The sequence below is a fragment of the Mixophyes fleayi genome, chromosome 7, assembly GCF_038048845.1.
Source record: "Mixophyes fleayi isolate aMixFle1 chromosome 7, aMixFle1.hap1, whole genome shotgun sequence".
Classification (NCBI taxonomy): domain Eukaryota; kingdom Metazoa; phylum Chordata; class Amphibia; order Anura; family Limnodynastidae; genus Mixophyes; species Mixophyes fleayi.
The window spans coordinates 36,572,843-36,599,061 of record NC_134408.1 but is presented as its reverse complement, the minus strand read 5'-3'; the positions used below and the strand labels follow the sequence as shown (position 1 = coordinate 36,599,061).

The following is a 26,219-nucleotide window of genomic DNA, read 5'->3' as shown; positions in this document are numbered from 1 at the left end:
TGGTACAAGTATAAAATGGAGTATATGACAAGTATAATTCACAATGCATCTAAATTGTTCAACAAAGTATGGGCACCATGGGCCTCCTATTTACTTATTCAAATTCCCTTCTTAATGTAATTTTTAACTTTTTTTATACTGTTGCACCTGATTCCTATCCTGGCTAATCTCCATAAATTAAGTATAAAGAAGGAGGAGAGAAAGAAAAGACAGTGTGGTTTGAGGCACTCCGTAGGTGCTTGATTAAAATTTAACTTTTATTAGGTATGATTAAAATGGAAAGTAGATGAGCGAAATAATAAAAATATTGTGAACTGTGGTTTAAAATTGCAAAAATAGGGGGGGGGAATTTTTGCAAGGTCTCACCAGTATCCTAATATAAATACAGTAGTAAGCTGATATAGCACTAATAATTATATCTGTCAGATGTTAAATGTCAAATAATTCTGTTACCTGAGATTAAGAGGACACTGTGTATTGATAATAACGTGAGGATATTATGCTCCCTAGTTTACATAGTAATCTTGATATATAAAACATAAAACAACGTCAGGTACCATAAATCTGCAGTGTATCTCACAGTGAAATTTATAGTGACATAGCGGGATAAGTCTATTGAAAGACTCCCATAGGCTAGTACGCCAAGTTTGTATCAAGGAGAAACTCCTTGAACTCCTAACAATTGTGTATGATTTAACAATGCGGAATAAGTAAACTCCCGCAGGCTGAATAAGACAAATTATGTCATAGAGAGGCTCTCCCTGAATGCTATATAAGAAATCCCACTGATTTCCTAAAAGCCGCATAAGGCTCTGGTAAGCTTAGCAGAAGTAACAAATATTATAACCAGGAATCGCTGGGTTGTATGAAGGTTCCCTACCTAAATAAGGACTAGGGAGCGATACCTGGCAAAAATAATAAATTGTGTCCCAGAGAGACTCCCGCTGAGAGCTGTTTCAGAATCCCACTATTCACTTTAAACCGCATCAGGTTCTAATAAGCTTAGCGGAGGCATCAGAGATAACAGATATTATGACCAGGAATCGCGGGATTATGTGAAATTCCCTACCTAAATAAATAACTGGGGGGCGATTCCTGACAGAGTTAGTAAAGGACTGGTGAGACAAAACGCCGACGCGCGTTTCGCTCCGTGGCTTTTTCAAGACGCAATGATTCAAAGATTTGACAGCTCTTAAATAGTCATGCAGGTAGGTGTGGTCAAGACAGGCAAAGCCAATCATGAGGGTTTGTCATGCTGGGTGTGTATATTATTGCTTAGATCCCCTCGTGACTTTGATTGACAGTTAGGTTTGCCTATCACAGTTAGTATTAGTTTAAAGCCTTTCACTCCATTGGTGCAAATAAACTGTAGGGAGTTATCGGTGTCAAGGATAATCTTTTCAATAGTACAATCGTGAACTATTACTCACAATCCGTATAATTTAGCGGCGATATTCACCTGGAGTTTTACCATACTATATATCCCTGCCAGTTTTAATAATATATCCCTATGTGTTGTATAAACAGGTAAGTTATCACCTCCAATGTTAATGAAATATAGCTTGTAAAATATATAAAGCAAATCATCAGTATAAAGTCTATGTACTTTAGCTATACTGAGCACCATTAGAAGCCAAGTAATTAATATCTGGTAAGTATACTAACAGTAGAGACTGATTATTAAAGTTATTAATGGCATAGATGTATGTAACTCTGAGAATATTTTATACACATCAATAGTGCATGTAAAATCATTATTATATAGTAAATTAGGGCAAATCAGACCATAAGACAAGCAATGGTCTTTTATGTGCAAAAAGTCTGACTCAATTAGTATAGTAAGTCAGGCAATGCTTTTCAGAAGAAACATAGTCAGATATCTACGCTACAAATGTACTTAGTTGCGATTATAAGAGGTATTGTCTCGTAAGCACTGAGGGATACCCCAAAGTAAAATTAATTAATATTAGACTCTGGGAGGAAAAAAAAAAAAATTGGTAAACCTGTTATAAAAAGATATACATAGATCTTAGATGAGTACATATTGAGTTAGAGATATATCATAAAAAAGATGCATAACTGTTATAGTCATTAAGTCCGTACGGGGCCATGCACCCCATTTGAAATATCATTTTGGTTTCCTTTCGGAGTAACTCTTTTTGTAGATCGCCACCTCTAATACCTAAATGAACCCTGACCATTGCGAATGCTTGTAAACCTTTAGGATTGCCATCATGCTGTAATAAAAAATGTTTAGCAACTGAGGTGAGTGTCTTGAGTTTTTCCTGATCTTTTTTGCTATTTCGTATATTGTTGACGTGCTCAAGAACTCTTTTTTTAAAAGGTCTGGTGGTCATGCCTACATATTTTAAGGAGCACGGGCATATAAGACAGTAGATGATACCAGAAGAGTTACAGTTTAAAAATTCCTGTATTTTCCACTCTTTGTCAAATTTATCTTTAAACACTTTAGTCTGTGTCATAAATTGACACGCCTTACAGGTTCCACATTTAAAAAAACCCTTCAAACCATTAGGATTGTATTTTTTGCTTTGGTTGAGGTGGCTGTGGACCAGTTTATCTTTGAGATTTGTTGCTCTACGCCAGCTAAAGGATAGATGATCATCAAGATTCGCTTTAAGATCTTGGTCAGTTAGCAAAATATGCCAGTGTTTTTGAAAGATATTTTGTAAATGACGCCATTCAGAACAGAAAGTGCCAATCATCCTAATCTTTGGGTTGGTCTTTTCAGGATCCCTCGTAGGATAAATTAATGAATCTCTATTTATGTTGTTAACCGATTTATTAGCTTTTTTTAGAATCCTATGACTATATCCTCGGTGTTTAAGCCTTGTCATCAATTCCGAAGTTCTTTGGGAGCACACTTGTTGATTAGAGCAGTTGCGCTTGGTCCGTAATAATTCGCCTTTTGGAATCCCATATAGGACTGGTGGGAAATGAGAACTTTCACAATGTAGTATAGTATTAGTGGCTGTTTTTTTACGGAAAATATCAGTTTCCAGAGTGCCCAATGCCGTTTTGCAGATGGTAAGATCAAGGAAATTAATTGAAAAATCATCAATTTCAGATGTTAGTTTAAGGTTTAATTTATTAGAGTTCAGTATAGAGGTAAACATATGGAATTGATCAATCTCACCGTCCCAAAGAATGAAAATATCGTCAATGTAGCGTAGCCACATGACAATTTTACTGGTAAACATATCATTGGACTCGGTGAAAACATACTCCTGCTCCCACCAACCTAAGAAAAGATTAGCATAGGTGGGGGCACAGGAAGTGCCCATCGCTGTGCCTCTGATTTGAAGGTAGAATCTCTCATTGAAGACAAAGTAATTCTTAGTAAGAATGAATTCTAAGAGTGTTAATATGAATTCATTAAATTCTGTATTGATATTCATATTGAGAAAATATCGTACTGCTCCTATACCTTGTTTATGATCAATATTTGTGTAGAGAGATTCTACATCATAGGAGGCAAGTTTGGTATTTGTGCTGATGGTAATATCTTGAATTTTCGAGAGTACGTCCAATGTGTCTCTCACATATGATTGTAGACCGATCACATATGGTCTTAGGTGTCGGTCTACAAACCTGCTAGCATTTTCCGTGAGACCCTGGACACCTGATATAATCGGACGTCCTGGGGGGTCAATTTCATTTTTGTGAATCTTTGGGAGGGCGTACATTGTTGGGATCGTTGGGTTTTTTACCATCAGGAAATCATGGTCAGATTTTTTAATAGTACCATTATTAAGTGCTGAATTAATAATGCGTTGGTATAGACTTAAGAAGTTGGCAGTTGGATTGAAAATGAGATGGTGGTAACAGAGTGTATTATTGAGCTGCCGTTGAATTTCACCTATATATTTTTCCAAAGGCCAAATGACAATATTGCCCCCCTTATCAGAGGGCTTGATCACCACGTCATTCCAAGTACATATTTCTTTGAAGGCTAGAGATTCCATGGCATTAAGATTTTTAGTAATTGTAAATCTGCCTTCATTTGATCTAAAAAACAAATCTAAATCTCTTGACACTAAGTCAGTATAGACTTTTACCTGTGGACAGATTTTTATGTCTGGGAAAAAGGTCGATTTTTTCTTTAAAGGGGCCAGATCATGTATACCGGTACTTATAGTAGAAATATTGTTGCTTAAATCAATTGATTGTAATTCCTCGAGTATATCGAGTGCTTGAAAATCTTCCCTAGTCTCTAATGTTATTAGTTGTTGTTGAGCAAGCTGCAAATCTTTAGAATCTGTATCAATAATGGGTTTATGACTACTGTAAAATTTCTTTAGGAGTAATTTTCTAGAGAGGAGATTTAAATCCTTTTCCCATTCGAAGCGGTTCATTGTTTGAACCGGTGAAAAAGAGAGTCCTTTACTCAAGAGGCTAATATGATGAGATCCTAGTTTTCTCTGAGAAAGGTTAATAACCCTTAATTCCGAGTCTGAGTCCTCTGCCGTCTTTGACTCCTGCGATAGCCAGCCCCTTCTTGTTTTCCTCTTCTCCTTCCTCGATTGTCTACCCCCACGTCGAATCTTTTTATGTTTGACTCCATGGTTAAAGAGCCCCTTCCTAAAAAATTATCACGGGATTCTCTATCTGAAAATGAGCTTGTAGTCGCTTCATTTTCTGATGAATCAACTTCCGACGTGGAGTAATAGGGGTTAGCTTTCCTAGTTCTATAAGTATTCCATGTGAAGACTTGATTAAGGGTATAATCTTTTTGGTCCCTAGAGAATTTGGATCTTTTCTTCTCTATTAGTTGTTTTTCAAATAGATCCAAATCCTTTTTGAACTTATCATATGTTTTTTGAAACTGTTCATTAGTATCATAGTCCTTTAATTTTTCTCCTAGGGCTTGGATCTCTTTATTATAACCATCCAAAATCATTTGATCATGTCTGACTAGAATATCTATCAGTTTTTCAGAGCATTTAGTAAGGGCAATTTCCCATTCCTTCTTCAACTCTATGGTAGCTAAATCAAAGGCTGGATAAATCTTGGGTCTTAACCCCCGAGGTACCATGCCGTGTTTTAAATAGTTTTCAAACATGATCCTATTCCAATGAGTTTTAGTTTGTTTATACATGATTGATTTCAGCTCTAATAGATAATCTGCCCAGTCTTTATTTTGATCAGGATTGGTTTGATCTAGAAAATTTACATCACTTTTGCCTAATAATTTTTCTTGAAACGAATTTAAATCGTGGCAAATGCTAAAAGTAGTCATATTAAAAACGTGTATCAATAGTACCTTTCCAATTAATCAATAATATATCAGATAGTTGAAAAGATTGAAAATATATATTTTATAGACAACTATCTGAAACAATATATGATTTAAATATATCACCTGTGCCGGTAATTAGAAAATGTGAAAATGAATTCACTAAATTAAGTACAGAAACTTGGGTAGAAAACCGCACTAGGGAAAATAACATAAGCACTTGTTATGATAATTACTTATTAACCCGAAGAGAAACTCTGATCAGGGGGGTGCACCCAACACTGTTGCATTTAAGTATAAAGAAGGAGGAGAGAAAGAAAAGACAGTGTGGTTTGAGGCACTCCGTAGGTGCTTGATTAAAATTTAACTTTTATTAGGTATGATTAAAATGGAAAGTAGATGAGCGAAATAATAAAAATATTGTGAACTGTGGTTTAAAATTGCAAAAATAGGGGGGGGGGAATTTTTGCAAGGTCTCACCAGTATCCTAATATAAATACAGTAGTAAGCTGATATAGCACTAATAATTATATCTGTCAGATGTTAAATGTCAAATAATTCTGTTACCTGAGATTAAGAGGACACTGTGTATTGATAATAACGTGAGGATATTATGCTCCCTAGTTTACATAGTAATCTTGATATATAAAACATAAAACAACGTCAGGTACCATAAATCTGCAGTGTATCTCACAGTGAAATTTATAGTGACATAGCGGGATAAGTCTATTGAAAGACTCCCATAGGCTAGTACGCCAAGTTTGTATCAAGGAGAAACTCCTTGAACTCCTAACAATTGTGTATGATTTAACAATGCGGAATAAGTAAACTCCCGCAGGCTGAATAAGACAAATTATGTCATAGAGAGGCTCTCCCTGAATGCTATATAAGAAATCCCACTGATTTCCTAAAAGCCGCATAAGGCTCTGGTAAGCTTAGCAGAAGTAACAAATATTATAACCAGGAATCGCTGGGTTGTATGAAGGTTCCCTACCTAAATAAGGACTAGGGAGCGATACCTGGCAAAAATAATAAATTGTGTCCCAGAGAGACTCCCGCTGAGAGCTGTTTCAGAATCCCACTATTCACTTTAAACCGCATCAGGTTCTAATAAGCTTAGCGGAGGCATCAGAGATAACAGATATTATGACCAGGAATCGCGGGATTATGTGAAATTCCCTACCTAAATAAATAACTGGGGGGCGATTCCTGACAGAGTTAGTAAAGGACTGGTGAGACAAAACGCCGACGCGCGTTTCGCTCCGTGGCTTTTTCAAGACGCAATGATTCAAAGATTTGACAGCTCTTAAATAGTCATGCAGGTAGGTGTGGTCAAGACAGGCAAAGCCAATCATGAGGGTTTGTCATGCTGGGTGTGTATATTATTGCTTAGATCCCCTCGTGACTTTGATTGACAGTTAGGTTTGCCTATCACAGTTAGTATTAGTTTAAAGCCTTTCACTCCATTGGTGCAAATAAACTGTAGGGAGTTATCGGTGTCAAGGATAATCTTTTCAATAGTACAATCGTGAACTATTACTCACAATCCGTATAATTTAGCGGCGATATTCACCTGGAGTTTTACCATACTATATATCCCTGCCAGTTTTAATAATATATCCCTATGTGTTGTATAAACAGGTAAGTTATCACCTCCAATGTTAATGAAATATAGCTTGTAAAATATATAAAGCAAATCATCAGTATAAAGTCTATGTACTTTAGCTATACTGAGCACCATTAGAAGCCAAGTAATTAATATCTGGTAAGTATACTAACAGTAGAGACTGATTATTAAAGTTATTAATGGCATAGATGTATGTAACTCTGAGAATATTTTATACACATCAATAGTGCATGTAAAATCATTATTATATAGTAAATTAGGGCAAATCAGACCATAAGACAAGCAATGGTCTTTTATGTGCAAAAAGTCTGACTCAATTAGTATAGTAAGTCAGGCAATGCTTTTCAGAAGAAACATAGTCAGATATCTACGCTACAAATGTACTTAGTTGCGATTATAAGAGGTATTGTCTCGTAAGCACTGAGGGATACCCCAAAGTAAAATTAATTAATATTAGACTCTGGGAGGAAAAAAAAAAAAATTGGTAAACCTGTTATAAAAAGATATACATAGATCTTAGATGAGTACATATTGAGTTAGAGATATATCATAAAAAAGATGCATAACTGTTATAGTCATTAAGTCCGTACGGGGCCATGCACCCCATTTGAAATATCATTTTGGTTTCCTTTCGGAGTAACTCTTTTTGTAGATCGCCACCTCTAATACCTAAATGAACCCTGACCATTGCGAATGCTTGTAAACCTTTAGGATTGCCATCATGCTGTAATAAAAAATGTTTAGCAACTGAGGTGAGATTTTCAAGCACTCGATATACTCGAGGAATTACAATCAATTGATTTAAGCAACAATATTTCTACTATAAGTACCGGTATACATGATCTGGCCCCTTTAAAGAAAAAATCGACCTTTTTCCCAGACATAAAAATCTGTCCACAGGTAAAAGTCTATACTGACTTAGTGTCAAGAGATTTAGATTTGTTTTTTAGATCAAATGAAGGCAGATTTACAATTACTAAAAATCTTAATGCCATGGAATCTCTAGCCTTCAAAGAAATATGTACTTGGAATGACGTGGTGATCAAGCCCTCTGATAAGGGGGGCAATATTGTCATTTGGCCTTTGGAAAAATATATAGGTGAAATTCAACGGCAGCTCAATAATACACTCTGTTACCACCATCTCATTTTCAATCCAACTGCCAACTTCTTAAGTCTATACCAACGCATTATTAATTCAGCACTTAATAATGGTACTATTAAAAAATCTGACCATGATTTCCTGATGGTAAAAAACCCAACGATCCCAACAATGTACGCCCTCCCAAAGATTCACAAAAATGAAATTGACCCCCCAGGACGTCCGATTATATCAGGTGTCCAGGGTCTCACGGAAAATGCTAGCAGGTTTGTAGACCGACACCTAAGACCATATGTGATCGGTCTACAATCATATGTGAGAGACACATTGGACGTACTCTCGAAAATTCAAGATATTACCATCAGCACAAATACCAAACTTGCCTCCTATGATGTAGAATCTCTCTACACAAATATTGATCATAAACAAGGTATAGGAGCAGTACGATATTTTCTCAATATGAATATCAATACAGAATTTAATGAATTCATATTAACACTCTTAGAATTCATTCTTACTAAGAATTACTTTGTCTTCAATGAGAGATTCTACCTTCAAATCAGAGGCACAGCGATGGGCACTTCCTGTGCCCCCACCTATGCTAATCTTTTCTTAGGTTGGTGGGAGCAGGAGTATGTTTTCACCGAGTCCAATGATATGTTTACCAGTAAAATTGTCATGTGGCTACGCTACATTGACGATATTTTCATTCTTTGGGACGGTGAGATTGATCAATTCCATATGTTTACCTCTATACTGAACTCTAATAAATTAAACCTTAAACTAACATCTGAAATTGATGATTTTTCAATTAATTTCCTTGATCTTACCATCTGCAAAACGGCATTGGGCACTCTGGAAACTGATATTTTCCGTAAAAAAACAGCCACTAATACTATACTACATTGTGAAAGTTCTCATTTCCCACCAGTCCTATATGGGATTCCAAAAGGCGAATTATTACGGACCAAGCGCAACTGCTCTAATCAACAAGTGTGCTCCCAAAGAACTTCGGAATTGATGACAAGGCTTAAACACCGAGGATATAGTCATAGGATTCTAAAAAAAGCTAATAAATCGGTTAACAACATAAATAGAGATTCATTAATTTATCCTACGAGGGATCCTGAAAAGACCAACCCAAAGATTAGGATGATTGGCACTTTCTGTTCTGAATGGCGTCATTTACAAAATATCTTTCAAAAACACTGGCATATTTTGCTAACTGACCAAGATCTTAAAGCGAATCTTGATGATCATCTATCCTTTAGCTGGCGTAGAGCAACAAATCTCAAAGATAAACTGGTCCACAGCCACCTCAACCAAAGCAAAAAATACAATCCTAATGGTTTGAAGGGTTTTTTTAAATGTGGAACCTGTAAGGCGTGTCAATTTATGACACAGACTAAAGTGTTTAAAGATAAATTTGACAAAGAGTGGAAAATACAGGAATTTTTAAACTGTAACTCTTCTGGTATCATCTACTGTCTTATATGCCCGTGCTCCTTAAAATATGTAGGCATGACCACCAGACCTTTTAAAAAAAGAGTTCTTGAGCACGTCAACAATATACGAAATAGCAAAAAAGATCAGGAAAAACTCAAGACACTCACCTCAGTTGCTAAACATTTTTTATTACAGCATGATGGCAATCCTAAAGGTTTACAAGCATTCGCAATGGTCAGGGTTCATTTAGGTATTAGAGGTGGCGATCTACAAAAAGAGTTACTCCGAAAGGAAACCAAAATGATATTTCAAATGGGGTGCATGGCCCCGTACGGACTTAATGACTATAACAGTTATGCATCTTTTTTATGATATATCTCTAACTCAATATGTACTCATCTAAGATCTATGTATATCTTTTTATAACAGGTTTACCAATTTTTTTTTTTTTCCTCCCAGAGTCTAATATTAATTAATTTTACTTTGGGGTATCCCTCAGTGCTTACGAGACAATACCTCTTATAATCGCAACTAAGTACATTTGTAGCGTAGATATCTGACTATGTTTCTTCTGAAAAGCATTGCCTGACTTACTATACTAATTGAGTCAGACTTTTTGCACATAAAAGACCATTGCTTGTCTTATGGTCTGATTTGCCCTAATTTACTATATAATAATGATTTTACATGCACTATTGATGTGTATAAAATATTCTCAGAGTTACATACATCTATGCCATTAATAACTTTAATAATCAGTCTCTACTGTTAGTATACTTACCAGATATTAATTACTTGGCTTCTAATGGTGCTCAGTATAGCTAAAGTACATAGACTTTATACTGATGATTTGCTTTATATATTTTACAAGCTATATTTCATTAACATTGGAGGTGATAACTTACCTGTTTATACAACACATAGGGATATATTATTAAAACTGGCAGGGATATATAGTATGGTAAAACTCCAGGTGAATATCGCCGCTAAATTATACGGATTGTGAGTAATAGTTCACGATTGTACTATTGAAAAGATTATCCTTGACACCGATAACTCCCTACAGTTTATTTGCACCAATGGAGTGAAAGGCTTTAAACTAATACTAACTGTGATAGGCAAACCTAACTGTCAATCAAAGTCACGAGGGGATCTAAGCAATAATATACACACCCAGCATGACAAACCCTCATGATTGGCTTTGCCTGTCTTGACCACACCTACCTGCATGACTATTTAAGAGCTGTCAAATCTTTGAATCATTGCGTCTTGAAAAAGCCACGGAGCGAAACGCGCGTCGGCGTTTTGTCTCACCAGTCCTTTACTAACTCTGTCAGGAATCGCCCCCCAGTTATTTATTTAGGTAGGGAATTTCACATAATCCCGCGATTCCTGGTCATAATATCTGTTATCTCTGATGCCTCCGCTAAGCTTATTAGAACCTGATGCGGTTTAAAGTGAATAGTGGGATTCTGAAACAGCTCTCAGCGGGAGTCTCTCTGGGACACAATTTATTATTTTTGCCAGGTATCGCTCCCTAGTCCTTATTTAGGTAGGGAACCTTCATACAACCCAGCGATTCCTGGTTATAATATTTGTTACTTCTGCTAAGCTTACCAGAGCCTTATGCGGCTTTTAGGAAATCAGTGGGATTTCTTATATAGCATTCAGGGAGAGCCTCTCTATGACATAATTTGTCTTATTCAGCCTGCGGGAGTTTACTTATTCCGCATTGTTAAATCATACACAATTGTTAGGAGTTCAAGGAGTTTCTCCTTGATACAAACTTGGCGTACTAGCCTATGGGAGTCTTTCAATAGACTTATCCCGCTATGTCACTATAAATTTCACTGTGAGATACACTGCAGATTTATGGTACCTGACGTTGTTTTATGTTTTATATATCAAGATTACTATGTAAACTAGGGAGCATAATATCCTCACGTTATTATCAATACACAGTGTCCTCTTAATCTCAGGTAACAGAATTATTTGACATTTAACATCTGACAGATATAATTATTAGTGCTATATCAGCTTACTACTGTATTTATATTAGGATACTGGTGAGACCTTGCAAAAATTCCCCCCCCCTATTTTTGCAATTTTAAACCACAGTTCACAATATTTTTATTATTTCGCTCATCTACTTTCCATTTTAATCATACCTAATAAAAGTTAAATTTTAATCAAGCACCTACGGAGTGCCTCAAACCACACTGTCTTTTCTTTCTCTCCTCCTTCTTTATACTTAAATGCAACAGTGTTGGGTGCACCCCCCTGATCAGAGTTTCTCTTCGGGTTAATAAGTAATTATCATAACAAGTGCTTATGTTATTTTCCCTAGTGCGGTTTTCTACCCAAGTTTCTAATCTCCATAAATTATCTTCCTGAGCTGCGACTCAACTGGGGGCTGAGATCACCCCTAAGAAAATTGAATAGGTTGTGAAGTCCCAGAAATTGCGAACGGCCCCGTGGCCTGGTGGTTTTACAGCTGTTTACTGCAAAAAAATTGCTAAGATCTAGATCCCCCGCTTGCACACTGGTCTAAGGAATCACTAGAAGCTAGGATCTCAGTGGTTCACAAAGAGGACAAAGATATCTATAATTATGCTAGTTACCTTACAACTTCCTTACTCAATAATGATGTCATATTATCTGCTAAAACTAAGATCAGGTAGGATTTGTCCCAGGCCATCAGTCAAGGGATAAAAGAAGGAAAGCCATTGATCTGATCCACATCCTCAATAACAGGACAACCCCAGCCATTTTTTTTTCTTTAGATGCAGGGAAGGTATTCAACAGAATATCTTGGCATTTTATGTCCCAAACTTTCATACATTTTGACATCTCCGGAAGCTTTCTCATAGGCATCAAAGTTTGGTTCTCCTGATACAATCTGCATCAGTGATGGAACACAACAAGGCTGCCTCCTCTCCCCTCTAATGTTTGTCCTGGTCATAGAGCCCCTTGCGGAAACCATCCGCGCCTACCCTGAGTGTGCGGACAGTTGATCTTGAGAGCAAGTTATCTCTCCTTGTAGATGATTTTCCCTTGACTCTCCAACAGCCGATAATGTCTCAATGTCTCAGCATGTTCATAATTCTGGATGAATGCGGTACCTAGTTCCCAACTCAACTTTAGATGGCAAAAAATAACACAAAATACCTTGGCATATATATTATCAACTCCTATGAGTCCTTATACCAGGAGAATTACCCGGGTCTTTTTGCTAAATTCAAAATCAGAGCTATGCGCCCCTTATATAATTTGTGGCTGGGCAGGGTCATTGCCACCAAGATGAATATCCTCTCCAATCTCCTCTAGTACTTTCAGATTCTACCCACCAGGGATCCACTATTTGATCTTTCCTCCATTCAGAAATGCCTAGCAAAGTTTGTGTAGAATGGTAAGTCTCCCAGGGACAAACTCGTAATCCTAAAGAAACCTACTAAATGTGGTGTTAGAGGCTACTCAGACCTCTATTATTGGGCTGCCCACCTGAGCCAGACTGTGGCCTCCCCATACAAGTTTACTGTGGATCTGTCCATGGTCCCCAAGCCTAAATGGATCTTTGTCTGATGTTTGTATTATTTAAAGGAACTTCAGGAAATAGACAATGTTGGGTGCCCAGTGATTACCATGAAGGCTGGAAGTGACAAGGCATGCAGACTGTTTAACCGTATCTATTAACGAGTCATCTTCCACCAACTATTTGTTATAAAATATTTCCGATTGTTAACACAGACAAAACACACTTTTGTACGAGAATATTTATTTTTCCTAAAGATTTTACAACCTGGTGTTTTCTGATTTCATCCAAAGAAATATGTATTCTTTATCTGAAGCGACAGTTTTAGGCATATACATATATATATATTTTATATAAAGGCATTTCACTTTTAAGTAACATAACAATCAAAATAACTTAACCAAACTGCTCATTCTCTGACACTTGGAAGCATTAAACACTGAGAGATAATGATATAAAAGCATAAAGAAAATGTTTACAAATAACATTTTGCTTGCTGCTAAGAATATTGTTTTTTTTTTTTTGTTTTTTTAAATAAGGAGACTACTAGAGGATCAGATGAGAAATCACACTTACCAAATAGTGAGAGATGTATTCAAACATATTATATATTTTTGTGGTCTTTTTATTTGTATGTTAAAGGATAAATTATTCCGATTGGCTCAAATGAGTGTGTGAGCTATATAAACTATAGCTGAATTACTCCAGACAAAATAAATCATTGGCCATTTGGTGGCTTCACATCAGTGGACTCCCAAAAAACTCTAAGACAAATCAAGCATTGGTGGCTCCACATCAGTAGAAACCAGTAATGGGCTCCAATACCATAAATCATCACTGTTTGACAGCTCTGTGTATTCCAAGAGATTCTTCTCTGCTTTCTCTCAATCCTAATCGGATCCAAACCATGGGACAATATATACACATGCACACAAACATTCCATATCCTTCTCTGATGAGCTCAAATCCTGCTCCTTGGACCATCATTGTTCTCAGGAAGAAGACAACAATTATCATGGGTCAGGTTTTGTTAGAATTAAGTCATCCTCTGCTAAATTAGTCAAGCTCCAACAGCATCAGATTTGTTGAAGCAGTCTTTTTTTTTTAGTGATATTCCCTCAGCTAACAGACCAACGGATATCCAAGACAAGTCTTCTACAATAATATTATGATTTATAATGATAAATAAAAAGAAGTGAGTTTTCAAGCAGCCAATGAGGAATAACACATTTGTCTACTTAGGCCTGTGCCAAATGATATGTTTTCACACAAGCTTATCAATAACGGCATATTCCTGCTCGGAAAGGTTACGGAATGTTACAGGAAACATCGTTTATCAATTGAACTCGTGCTTCTTATTTCCTAAAACGTAGACATCATTCTTTTTGTCTTGATGTTAGAGCCAAAATCATTCCAAAAATCACAACAAAAATGTGTGTGCGTGGAAAAGGGGGAAGGGGGAATGAAAAAATTACTTTACACAACAACTGTAGATACATAAAATAATTAAAATGAATAATTAAATTAACAGGCTCCGCTCATCGTATGACTGGCGCAGATCGGTCATTTGTTACGGTTGGTCGAAGCTTGACGGTAACAAACGGATTTTCTCCACTGTAACAGAAACACAGAAAATATTGTGGGTGAAAGTGGCAACCGCATTTACTGAATGTTTAATATGATTAATAATATGTACCGAACATAACAATGTGTAGCCATGTAAGTGTTGGCATAGACATTAATGCTATCAGTATGGTTACATTGTTCTGTAAAACATACATTATATACCATTATGTATTATAGATAGGTATAACATATAATGTTGATTTCAATAATGTCAACAATACATTTTGAAACATTGTAAATATACAGTTTAAATTTTTCCTTTTGCGCTACGTTTAATCAGCTCACAAATTTCCCATGGTCACGTTTGGGCTAGATGTTCTGTCTCAAACCCGACAGGCTGGTAACACTAGACTGGACTAGTACTGACAGGTCATGGGTCTCCTGAAGGGGCAGGCATGGATTGATTCAGTTTCTGCTCCTTCGATCTCCAGCAAGTCATGTTTAAAGTGAGTGAGGTGTGCTGAATGAGTGAGTGGGACGTGGCTGGGGAATTCTGGGTAACCTGCTGACATCTACAGAAGTGGAAGTTGTTCAATCAATTTATAGGCTCATAGCAGGTGCTTGAAAGGGTGGGGTTATCCTAAAAGAAACAAACACACAGAAAGATCCCACACTGCTATAGGCAGCAAAAGACCTGCCATTTCTACTGTAGAGAAAAATACAATCCTGCTGACATCACCAGGAAGTTCCTGTGTTTTTGTGGCCCCAATAGCAATGTATGGGAGGTCCTGATGGGATCTCCCCTGACACGAATACTGAATCAAATAGTGTCAATTTGCCGGGAGAAATATCAGACATTTCCCTCACCATAGGGTCTATCTAAATAGTTAAAAACACAAACGTGTTAATAATAAGTTTTCAAAGGTAATATTTTATTTCAATCCCTAATCCTATCACCATTATATATTAACTGTGTCTTTCACACTGTGTGACACTCATGCATATTTTTTAAGTGTGATGCACTAAAACCTTCTCAAAATACATCAGCTATTTACATTTAGGTTCCTGTACAAAGTAAGAATCTGCGCCCACAAGTACGCCATCCGGTGTACAGGGGCGGTAAGACATGTATAGATGATAACATGTTAGGGTGAACATCCGGGGTTGTTGCACGGATGTAAAACTAGCTATGGGAAAATCTGGGAAAAGTATACTTCCTATTTGAGATCATCTGCCTCTACATAGTGACAGGACAATCTACATATTTGTTCTACAAAAAGAAAGCTCTATTTGTCCTACGTAAAAAATGAAAATTCACATGCATGGACTTGGACGAGAAAAAATAATAATTCTGCCGATTGGAATCGAAGGATAGCAAAATGTGAAAGCCGTCAGTCCTAAAGAGGTTGAACATTATGTTTTCGGGAGTATTTTAGAGACTACATAATGACCTTTCTAAAGAGCTATGCTGACAACAAAACTAGGGATGAGCGCGCTCGGATTTCTGAAATCCGAGCCCACCCGAACGTTGCGGATCCGAGTCGGATCCGAGACAGATCCGGGTATTGGCGCCAAATTCAAAAGTGAAACTGAGGCTCTGACTCATAATCCCGTTGTCGGATCTCGCGATACTCGGATCCTATAAATTCCCCGCTAGTCGCCGCCATCTTCACTCGGGCATTGATCAGGGTAGAGGGAGGGTGTGTTAGGTGGTCCTCTGTGCTGTTTAGTTCTGTGCTGTTTAGTTCTGTGCTGTTTAGTTCTGTGCTGTTTAGTTCTGTGCTGTTTAGTGCTGTGCTGTTTAGTGCTGTGCTGTTTAGTGCTGTGCTGTGCTGTGCTGTGCTGTGTTCTGCAGTATCAGTCCAGTGGTGCTGTGTGCTGTGCTCTGTCCTTCTGAGGTCAGTGGTGCTGCTGGGTCCTGTGCTGTGTCCTGTTCAGTCCAGTGGTGCTGTGTCCTGTGCTCTGTGCTTCTAAGGGCATAGTTATTTCCCCAATATTCCCCTGTGTTTAAAAAAATAAAAAAAAGTTTTTTTTATAAAATACCAAAAACTACTTTAATATTTTTTAATTACCACAAAATTTTCACAACCAATCCTGCAGTATAAGCCCATTGGTACTGCAATATTACCAAGTTCACACATTCAGCAGTAAAAGTCCAGTGGTACTGCAATATTACAAAGTTTACACATTCTGCAGTATCAGTCCAGTGGTGCTGTGTCCTGTGCTCTGTCCTGCTGAGTTCCGTAGTGCTGCTGGGTCCTGTGCCGTGTCCTGTTCAGTCCAGTGGTGCTGTGTCCTGTGCTCTGTGCTTCTAAGGGCATAGTTATTTCCCCATTATTCCCAAGTTTGTAAAAAATAAAAAAAAAGTAAAAAAAAATAAAAAATTAAAAAAAAAAAAATATATATAATAATTATAACCAAATTTGCAAAACCAATCCAGCATTATAAGTCCATTGGTACTGCAATATTACCAAGTTCACACATTCTGCAGTATCTTGTGCTACATATAATGGAGAGCAAAAATTTGGAGGATAAAGTAGGGAAAGATCAAGACCCACTTCCTCCTAATGCTGAAGCTGCTGCCACTAGTCATGACATAGACGATGAAATGCCATCAACGTCGTCTGGCAAGCACGATGCCCAATCTCCTAGTACAGGGCATGTAAAATCCAAAAAGCCCAAGTTCTCAAAAAACAGCAAAAAAAGAAACTTAAAATCATCTGAGGAGAAACGTAAAGTTGGCAATATGCCAATTACGACAAGTAGTGGCAAGGAACGGCTTAGGCCCTGTCCCGTGTTCATGACTAGTGGTCCAACTTCACCCAAGGATCAAAGCCCTCCTCCCCCCCCCTACAAAAAATTTAAGAGAGTTATGCTGTCAGCAACAACAACAAAACAGCAAAGAACTCTGCCTTCTAAACAGATGACATCACAAATCCCCAAGGCGAGTCCAAGGGTGTTGTTGGTTGTGAACCCTGACCTTCCCATCACTGTACGGGAAGAGGTGACTCCATCCAGCATTTGCAGCACGCCCTCTGCATATGCTGGAAGGATCACCCACAGTCCAGTTACAGATTTAGCTAATGAAGGTGTGAATGTTGTGCACTGGGAGGAGGATATTGATGTAGCTGGCGCTGAGGAGGATGTTGATGATTATGATGCAGACAGATACCAAATTGCATTTCTCAATTTCTATTTATATTCTAGATTATATAACGGCTGAAAAGTTTTCTGTTTTACTCCTAGTGGAGAGGGGATCTGATGCAGACAGATACCAAACTGCCTTTGTCCATTTCTTTGTATATTTGAATTGCTAGTTCTACAGTCTATGCAGGCTGCTTTATTTATATTCAACTACAAGTGTAGGGCGGGGGGGGGGGGCATAGATAGCCACCAAAGTAACGTGGTCCATTTAATTTCACTTTCTAGCTCCACAGTCTGTGCAGCCTGCTTTTTTTTATCTTCAAAGTATTTATATTTACAAGCCTTGCAATCTAAATTAACTAGAGGTAGTGACGTGGTAGAACTCCAAAAGGCAGTTTGGAAGCCCCTGTACAAACTGGCTCTATTTTTTAACTGAGTTGTCCCCCCTCCAGTGTGTACTCGGAAAGAGTTTTTAGTGCAGCGGGGAACCTGGTCAGTGAGCGGCGAAGGAGGTTGCTTCCTCACAACGTTGAAAAAATGATGTTTATAAAAATGAATAATCAATTCCTCAATGAAGTACAGCACTGCCCTCCAGACAGTACAGAGGGACTGTGGTTGTGGAGTCCAGCGGGGACGAATTGATAATGTGTGAGGAGGAGGAAGTACACACTGTAGGGGGAGAGGAATCAGAGGTTGAGGATAAGGACGACATCTTTCCTCAGTAGAGCCTGTTTAGTTTGTACAGGGAGAGATGAATTGTTTTATTGGTGTGGGGGCCCAAACAAACCAATCATTTCAGCCACAGTTGTTTGGTAGGCCCTGTCGCTGAAATGATTGGTTTGTTAAAGTGTGCATGTCCTATTTCAACAACATAAGGGTAGGTGGGAGGGCCCAAGGACAATTCCATCTTGCACCTTTTTTTTTGGCATTATGTGACCATTCAACAGTCGTTTGCCATGTTCAAAAAGTAAAAGAAAATGCCAACAAATTCAATAAATTAAATCAAAAGTTAAATGCCCTGTCATTATTTAAAACAAGAGGTTTTGACGTGCTAGAATTAGTGTAGTGTTAAGATGTTATAAACACTACACTTGGAAATTGGAGGAGGTAATGTGGCCCCGGTATCAAATTGGGTACCGGGGCCACCCCACTATGCAGTCCAGATACTTGTTTGGTGGAATTCCGACACGTGGAGGGTTTTTAAATTATATTGTGGCCTCGGTACCAAATTGTGTACCGGGGCCACCACACTACGCAGTCAAGATACTTGTTTGGTGGAATTCAGACCAGTTGAGGGTTTTATTATTATATTGTGTGGACCACTCTATCTATACCACACTACAACTCTATACCACTCTATTTCCTACTTTAATTCTATTTAATTCTATTTCCTACTTTAATTCTATTACTAATTAATTACCATAAAGAGGAACAAAAAAAACCAATTTTACCAAAAGTATAATATGACTTAGACTTACAAACACTACACTTGAAAGATCGTGCCTTTAAATGAAAAAGTCAGTCTTCATTGCACGACTATGTGCAAGTGCAACAGGGACATTTTTTTGGGTTTACAAAGTCAAACAATAACACTACGACCCTGTCTGTCTGGGGTCTGTCAATGACGAATTGTCTGGAGCATGTTTTGAGGAGGTATTGTGGCCCCGGTATCAAATTGGGTACCGGGGCCACCCCACTATGCAGTCCAGATACTTGTTTGGTGGAATTCCGACACGTGGAGGGTTTTTTAATTATATTGTGGCCTCGGTACCAAATTGTGTACCGGGGCCACCACACTACGCAGTCAAGATACTTGTTTGGTGGAATTCAGACCAGTTGAGGGTTTTATTATTATATTGTGTGGACCACTCTATCTATACCACACTACAACTCTATACCACTCTATTTCCTACTTTAATTCTATTTAATTCTATTTCCTACTTTAATTCTATTACTAATTAATTAACATAAAGAGGAACAAAAAAAACCAATTTTACCAAAAGTATAATATGACTTAGACTTACAAACACTACACTTGAAAGATCGTGCCTTTAAATGAAAAAGTAAGTCTTCATTGCACGACTATGTGCAACAGGGACAGTTTTTTTCTTTACAAAGTCAACTAATAACACTTGGACCCTGTCTGTCTTTAACATACTTAATGGGATCTCAATGACGAATTGTCTGTAGCATGTTTGGAGGAGGTATTGTGGCCCCGGTATCAAGTTGGGTACCGGGGCCACCCCACTACGCAGTCCAGATACTTGTTTGGTGGAATTCTGACACGTGGAGGGTGTATTTATTTTATTGTGGCCCCGGTATCAAGTTGGGTACCGGGGCCACCCCACTACGCAGTCCAGATACTTGTTTGGTGGAATTCTGACACGTGGAGGGTGTATTTATTTTATTGTGGCCCCGGTATCAAGTTGGGTACCGGGGCCACCCCACTACGCAGTCCAGATACTTGTTTGGTGGAATTCTGACACGTGGAGAGTGTATTTATTTTATTGTGGCCCCGGTATCAAGTTGGGTACCGGGGCCACCCCACTACGCAGTCCAGATACTTGTTTGGTGGAATTCTGACACGTGGAGGGTGTATTTATTTTATTGTGGCCCCGGTATCAAGTTGGGTACCGGGGCCACCCCACTACGCAGTCCAGATACTTGTTTGGTGGAATTCTGACACGTGGAGGGTTTTTTAATTATATTGTGGCCTCGGTACCAAATTGTGTACCGGGGCCACCACACTACGCAGTCAAGATAGATAGATGCGTATCATAGATAAAGTACATTCAGTGGTGTGGGGCAAATTGAAAAATATTCAAAATGCACTGACATTATCAAAAACAAGAGGTTGTCACACGCTAAAACTCCAACATGTATATGATGGAGAGGATGGAGGAGCAGCCGTATGTGTAGTGTAATGCAGACCTGTTGAAGGTTTTTTATATATTTTATTGTGGTGCCCAGTGCCCACTCCTCTACGCAGTCCAGGTACATTTATTGGTGCGATTCATAAAAGTTCAGGGTTTTTAATATATTGTGGTGACCCACTCCTCTACGCAGTCCAGGTACATTTATTGGTGCGAATCAAACAAGTTGATGGTTTTCTTATTATATATATTGTGGTGACCCACTCCTCTACGCAGTCCAGGTACATTTATTGGTGCGATTCATAAAAGTTCAGGGTTTTTAAGATATTGTGGTGACCCACTCCTCTACGCAGTCCAGGTACATTTATTGGTGCGATTCATAAAAGTTCAGGGTTTTTAATATATTGTGGTGACCCACTCCTCTACGCAGTCCAGGTACATTTATTGGTGCGAATCAAACAAGTTGATGGTTTTCTTATTATATATATTGTGGTGACCCACTCCTCTACGCAGTCCAGGTACATTTATTGGTGCGATTCATAAAAGTTCAGGGTTTTTAATATATTGTGGTGACCCACTCCTCTACGCAGTCCAGGTACATTTATTGGTGCGATTCATAAAAGTTCAGGGTTTTTAATATATTGTGGTGACCCACTCCTCTACGCAGTCCAGGTACATTTATTGGTGCGAATCAAACAAGTTGATGGTTTTCTTATTATATATATTGTGGTGACCCACTCCTCTACGCAGTCCAGGTACATTTATTGGTGCGATTCATAAAAGTTCAGGGTTTTTAATATATTGTGGTGACCCACTCCTCTACGCAGTCCAGGTACATTTATTGGTGCGATTCATAAAAGTTCAGGGTTTTTAATATATATTGTGGTGACCCACTCCTCTACGCAGTCCAGGTACATTTATTGGTGCGAATCATACAAGTTGATGGTTTTCTTATTATATATATTGTGGTGACCCACTCCTCTACGCAGTCCAGATACATTTATTGGTGCGAATCATAAAAGTTCAGGGTTTTTAATATATATTGTGGTGACCCACTCCTCTACGCAGTCCAGGTACATTTATTGGTGCGATTCATACAAGTTGGTGGTTTTCTTATTATATATATTGTGGTGACCCACTCCTCTACGCAGTCCAGAAAGATACCTTGTTGCAACGTTTTGGACTAATAACTATATTGTGAGGTGTTCAGAATACACTGTAAATTAGTGGAAATGCTTGTTATTGAATGTTATTGAGGTTAATAATAGCCTAGGAGTGAAAATAAGCCCAAAAACTTGATTTTTAAACTTTTTATGTTTTTTTCAAAAAAAATCCGAATCCAATACCTTAAATCCGAACCGAGACCTTTCGTCAAGTGTTTTGCGAGACAAATCCGAACCTCAAAAATAACGAAAATCCGGATCCAAAACACAAAACACGAGACCTCAAAAGTCGCCGGTGCACATCCCTAAACAAAACACAGTAGCTTCTATCAAGGATTCCACAGGCTTCCGCAGATCAGCATTACCCGCTACGTGCCACTGTGAGAGCAGTCTGTGTAATCACACCTTTTAAATGCCGAGGACAGAACTGTGAGGCAGCTATCCGCCAAGGAACTGATAAACAGCCCAGAAACACCTGTATAACAAGTCCTGCCCTAAGAGTGTAAACATTTCCCCAGTGGCTGTCACTGCTTAATTTATCCCTTTCTATTCTCCATAATGACTGCACTGAAAGTGATGGACCCCAGAATTTTTATGGAATATGCAGTTATTGTGCCAAATTTATTACTCAATGTTTTTTTTTTTTGCAGAGAATCCTATGAAAAGTATAATTTGGCTATTCCTTAGCTATATATGTAAAAAATACACTTCACAAGAAATGACATGAACATTCTTAATCGGAGTCCAGCGCAAGCCTGTGGTCTCCAGTGAGGCCGTTCCTATTCGCTGACTGAAGTCAGGCCTCAATTTACATTATGCATTACTCTGTGAGCCCGAGTCATTAAAGAAAGTAAAGCAGAAACAGGAGTAAGTTTGCTCCTGGACCAACCATGTTACAATGCAAGGGGTGCAAATCAATTTATTATTTTCCAGATAAGTTAAATACTTAAAGTTGATCTAGGACATGTCCTATCCAAACTATAAATCCGTCCCCACATTTTAATTTTACCTTCCCCTCCAATGCGACATGGTTTTGCAAAGCTGCAAAGTTACTCATTATTTTTTTTTGCTCTGCTCTCCTCAATGCCTCAGTCCCTGTATGTTTTATGCAGAATTTCTACAATAAGTTTTCTTTTTACTTTCAGCTCTACACGTCTCCCACAGGACTGGATAGACAGAGCTTAAGGCAAAATCACTAAGTACTTGATGAGAGTATCAAAAGTAGTAATAAGGGATTAGTCCATTTGTCCTGACATTTTATGCCAATGTATGCCGAGGTCATGCAAATTGCACTCACCAGCTACATTTTACCATAGGTTAGAAACACTCTCTGATGGAGTGTATCCAACAGTCCATGCAGAGTAAAGAATTCCCTCTTGTGGGAGCTTCATTTGTACGTTAGGTCTTTTTCTTAGCTCTTTCTGGTCACCTATTCTTTTTCTAACAGAAGGGTCCTTGGTTAATTATTTGTATTGTTACTCGTATGCAAGATTTTAGCACATCTGCAAGTTTAATGTACAGTTTAAGGGAAAAAATATGAAAGATTAAATGAGACAAAATAATGGAGGTGTGAAATTTAATGACGTACTTTAGAAATGGATGCTTCATAACCCCGTTTGGTGTTGGTTTCTGAAAATGAAAAAAAAATAAAAAATAGAAAAGGTTACAAACACCTAAAAAAGTCTTTTTCTGCTGCTGAATTAATTACCTACATTTTTAGTCTCTAGATGGACACTTATATAACAGGAATTACTGCAGTTCATACAAATATATTAGTTTATCAATGACCTACAATGCAAGGCCATTTATAGTAAAAGCTACTGTATTTCCACTAGGAATAAAGGAAAGTGACCACTAGATGTCAGTAATGTGCCACATACATTTGTTATCAATTGAGTTTGAGCATATTATTAGTCTGAGTACATTATTAGTATAACAGACTTAGTTTTAATACACACTAACAGCAGAAATATCCATTCTCTACAAAATATTACCTGCATAAAATATATATCAATATGATATTGCAGCAAGAGCTTAACATAAAAAGGACATTACACTGAAACACTTCTTAATATGCAAAAAATACCTTATTGTATGGTAATTGTAAGCCAGTGTTATACTACTTTCATGACAGCCTGGACATATACATATATATATATATATATATATGACAGAGGCAGGGAGAGAGACAGAGAGAGATATACACACACACACACGATCTCTTTACATTTCCCTAATTGCAGCACAGCAGCTCCCCCACAAACACACACGCAGAGAAGTTATGTTCTCTATGCAATATGATTAAATGGTTATAGCGAATGGTCATGGTGATCGACAACCTCTCTTATCTATGGAGTCAAAGTACACTGAAGAGCTGCATTCCATGACATCTGTGCTGCAATGTTTCTCTTATACAATCACCTGCAATACACAGCTATGATCCCTGGAAGACAAACATGTCCCAGTGTCAGAGAATGATACAATGGGGTGGATTTACGGGTCTATTATAGGCAGAGATGGGGCTTTTGGCCTATACATCAAGATTCACCCAGCCTTCCCGACGAAGGCTTCCTCATGCACTGCATGGGAAAGGCTGGTAAGCAAGGATCTCAAGATGGCAATAGCAAAATAAAATCAATAAAAAAAAAATATGCCTTATTTGTTAAAACAAGCATTTTTTTCAATTGTAAATTTTTAAATTTGCTTTTATTTTTTGTGTAATTAGTGGAACTAAACACCACTGGTCACACGTGTGGTTACTGGTTCAGGCCCCGGCGAAGCAGAACATTAACTCTTACCACGCTGGGCCAGTATGGCAGAGGCAGCAGTGTGGTTCAGCTGTGAATTTTTATTGGTAAATTATAGCAACAGAAAATCGTCCCTATCTGCAGTCAAAATGGGCCCTTTGGCGTTGGATGTAAAAGTAGAAATAAACAAGTTAGCGCTCTCTATATTGAAGTAATGCAGCTCCTATATTAAAAGGTATAAAATCGACAAAGACAGGGAGCGCAAATGATGTTGACAGACATACACACAAATGTTTACACTCTTTTGCAGTGATAGTTTGTCAGTATATATCTCCAAGGTTGCATTCCTCACTTTCCCTGGTGTCTTACCCTACTCCTTGGTAATCTCGTGGGTCCGGAGGTGAAGGAACCAGGTGAATCCTCCTGGGATACTGTCCACACATGTCCCCTGTTTGTTGCGGTGAGCGCTGTGTAAGACTCCCTCTGACGGCGGTTCCTGTCACTACAGCAAGCTGGATGGGTCAAAATGCAGACTGATCAACGCGTTTCGTCCGATATGGACTTTCTTAAGATCTTGAGAAAGTCCATATCGGACGAAATTTTAACCCATCCAGCTTACTGTAGTGACAGGAACCGCCGTCAGAGGGAGTCTTACACAGCGCTCACCGCAACAAACAGGGGACATGTGTGGACAGTATCCCAGGAGGATTCACCTGGTTCCTTCACCTCCGGACCCACGAGATTACCAAGGAGTAGGGTAAGACACCAGGGAAAGTGAGGAATGCAACCTTGGAGATATATACTGACAAACTATCACTGCAAAAGAGTGTAAACATTTGTGTGTATGTCTGTCAACATCATTTGCGCTCCCTGTCTTTGTCGTTGGATGTAAAAGTGCATTGATCCCTGCTGTGCTGCTGCAAATTGTGAGGTGCGTATGCACATAGTTTATGCTTTGTAAATGCAGCAGAAAGGGTAACTAAAGTCTTCACCCCCCTACGGTACTTGTATGTGAACACTTGAACTGCGAGGTGCCGCACTGGTCAGACTCATCTGGCTGAAAGTAATGATGCAAATTGTATTCATGTGAATTGCGATACATTTTGTGTGAGACACATAACGACTGAATCAGTGTTTGTATTCTAGCTTGAGCCTTGAAGATTCCCAGGGGGTTAGATATTTTGTACACACCACTGTATTTCTATTGCAGAATATTAAGTGCATACAAAGTCACACAGATCATCACTGACGTGCATGTTATTATTTTTTTGTATGGCAAACCTGTAATGAGATTTTTGCACATTTATAAATTTAGTATCACTGGTATCAGAGACAAGCGGACATCTCACTCCGCCAATAAAACATAAAATACTACTAAGACTGTAGCACTGTCTTTCCTCTACAGTGGGCTCAGTCTTTCTGCTGCACAAATGCCACTTATTTCCTAATTTCTCTTATGTTCTAATAAGCTCCTGCAATTTAAGCTGGTCACACATTGGCGGATCCTGCAGCTCGGAATTACTGTACAATTTGGAGACAATTGTGTGTGTCCAAACGGGACAACTGCTAGATCCGAAATGTACGCCATCCACTCAGGGTGAGCTACCAGATTAAACCAGGCCTGTAAGTGCGATCTGGGCATGGGCGTTCACACAGCTCACTGGTTGTCATATTCCAACTGCATCGCCAAACATGCCAGATCATCGGATTATGAATGGGTACCATTTTGGGGCGAACATGCACAGCAATATTGGGGCAGAGTG

General features: G+C 38.4%; 2 protein-coding genes across 2 annotated transcripts in view; both read right to left on the bottom strand.

The window, feature by feature from the left end:
* Positions 1 to 26,219, bottom strand: part of RSPH10B (radial spoke head 10 homolog B) — an 804,204-nt gene that overhangs the window by 162,960 nt on the left and 615,025 nt on the right. The window lies entirely within an intron of this gene.
* The window catches only part of BAIAP2L1 (BAR/IMD domain containing adaptor protein 2 like 1), an 88,765-nt gene continuing 75,735 nt past the window's right edge, over positions 13,190 to 26,219 (bottom strand). The window contains exons 13-14 of the mRNA XM_075179656.1: positions 23,298 to 23,338; positions 13,190 to 14,577 (exon numbers count right to left, since the gene is read on the bottom strand). Coding sequence (XP_075035757.1) covers positions 14,502 to 14,577; positions 23,298 to 23,338 — 117 coding nt within the window. The 3' untranslated portion in view covers positions 13,190 to 14,501. The remainder of the gene's footprint in view (positions 14,578 to 23,297; positions 23,339 to 26,219) is intronic.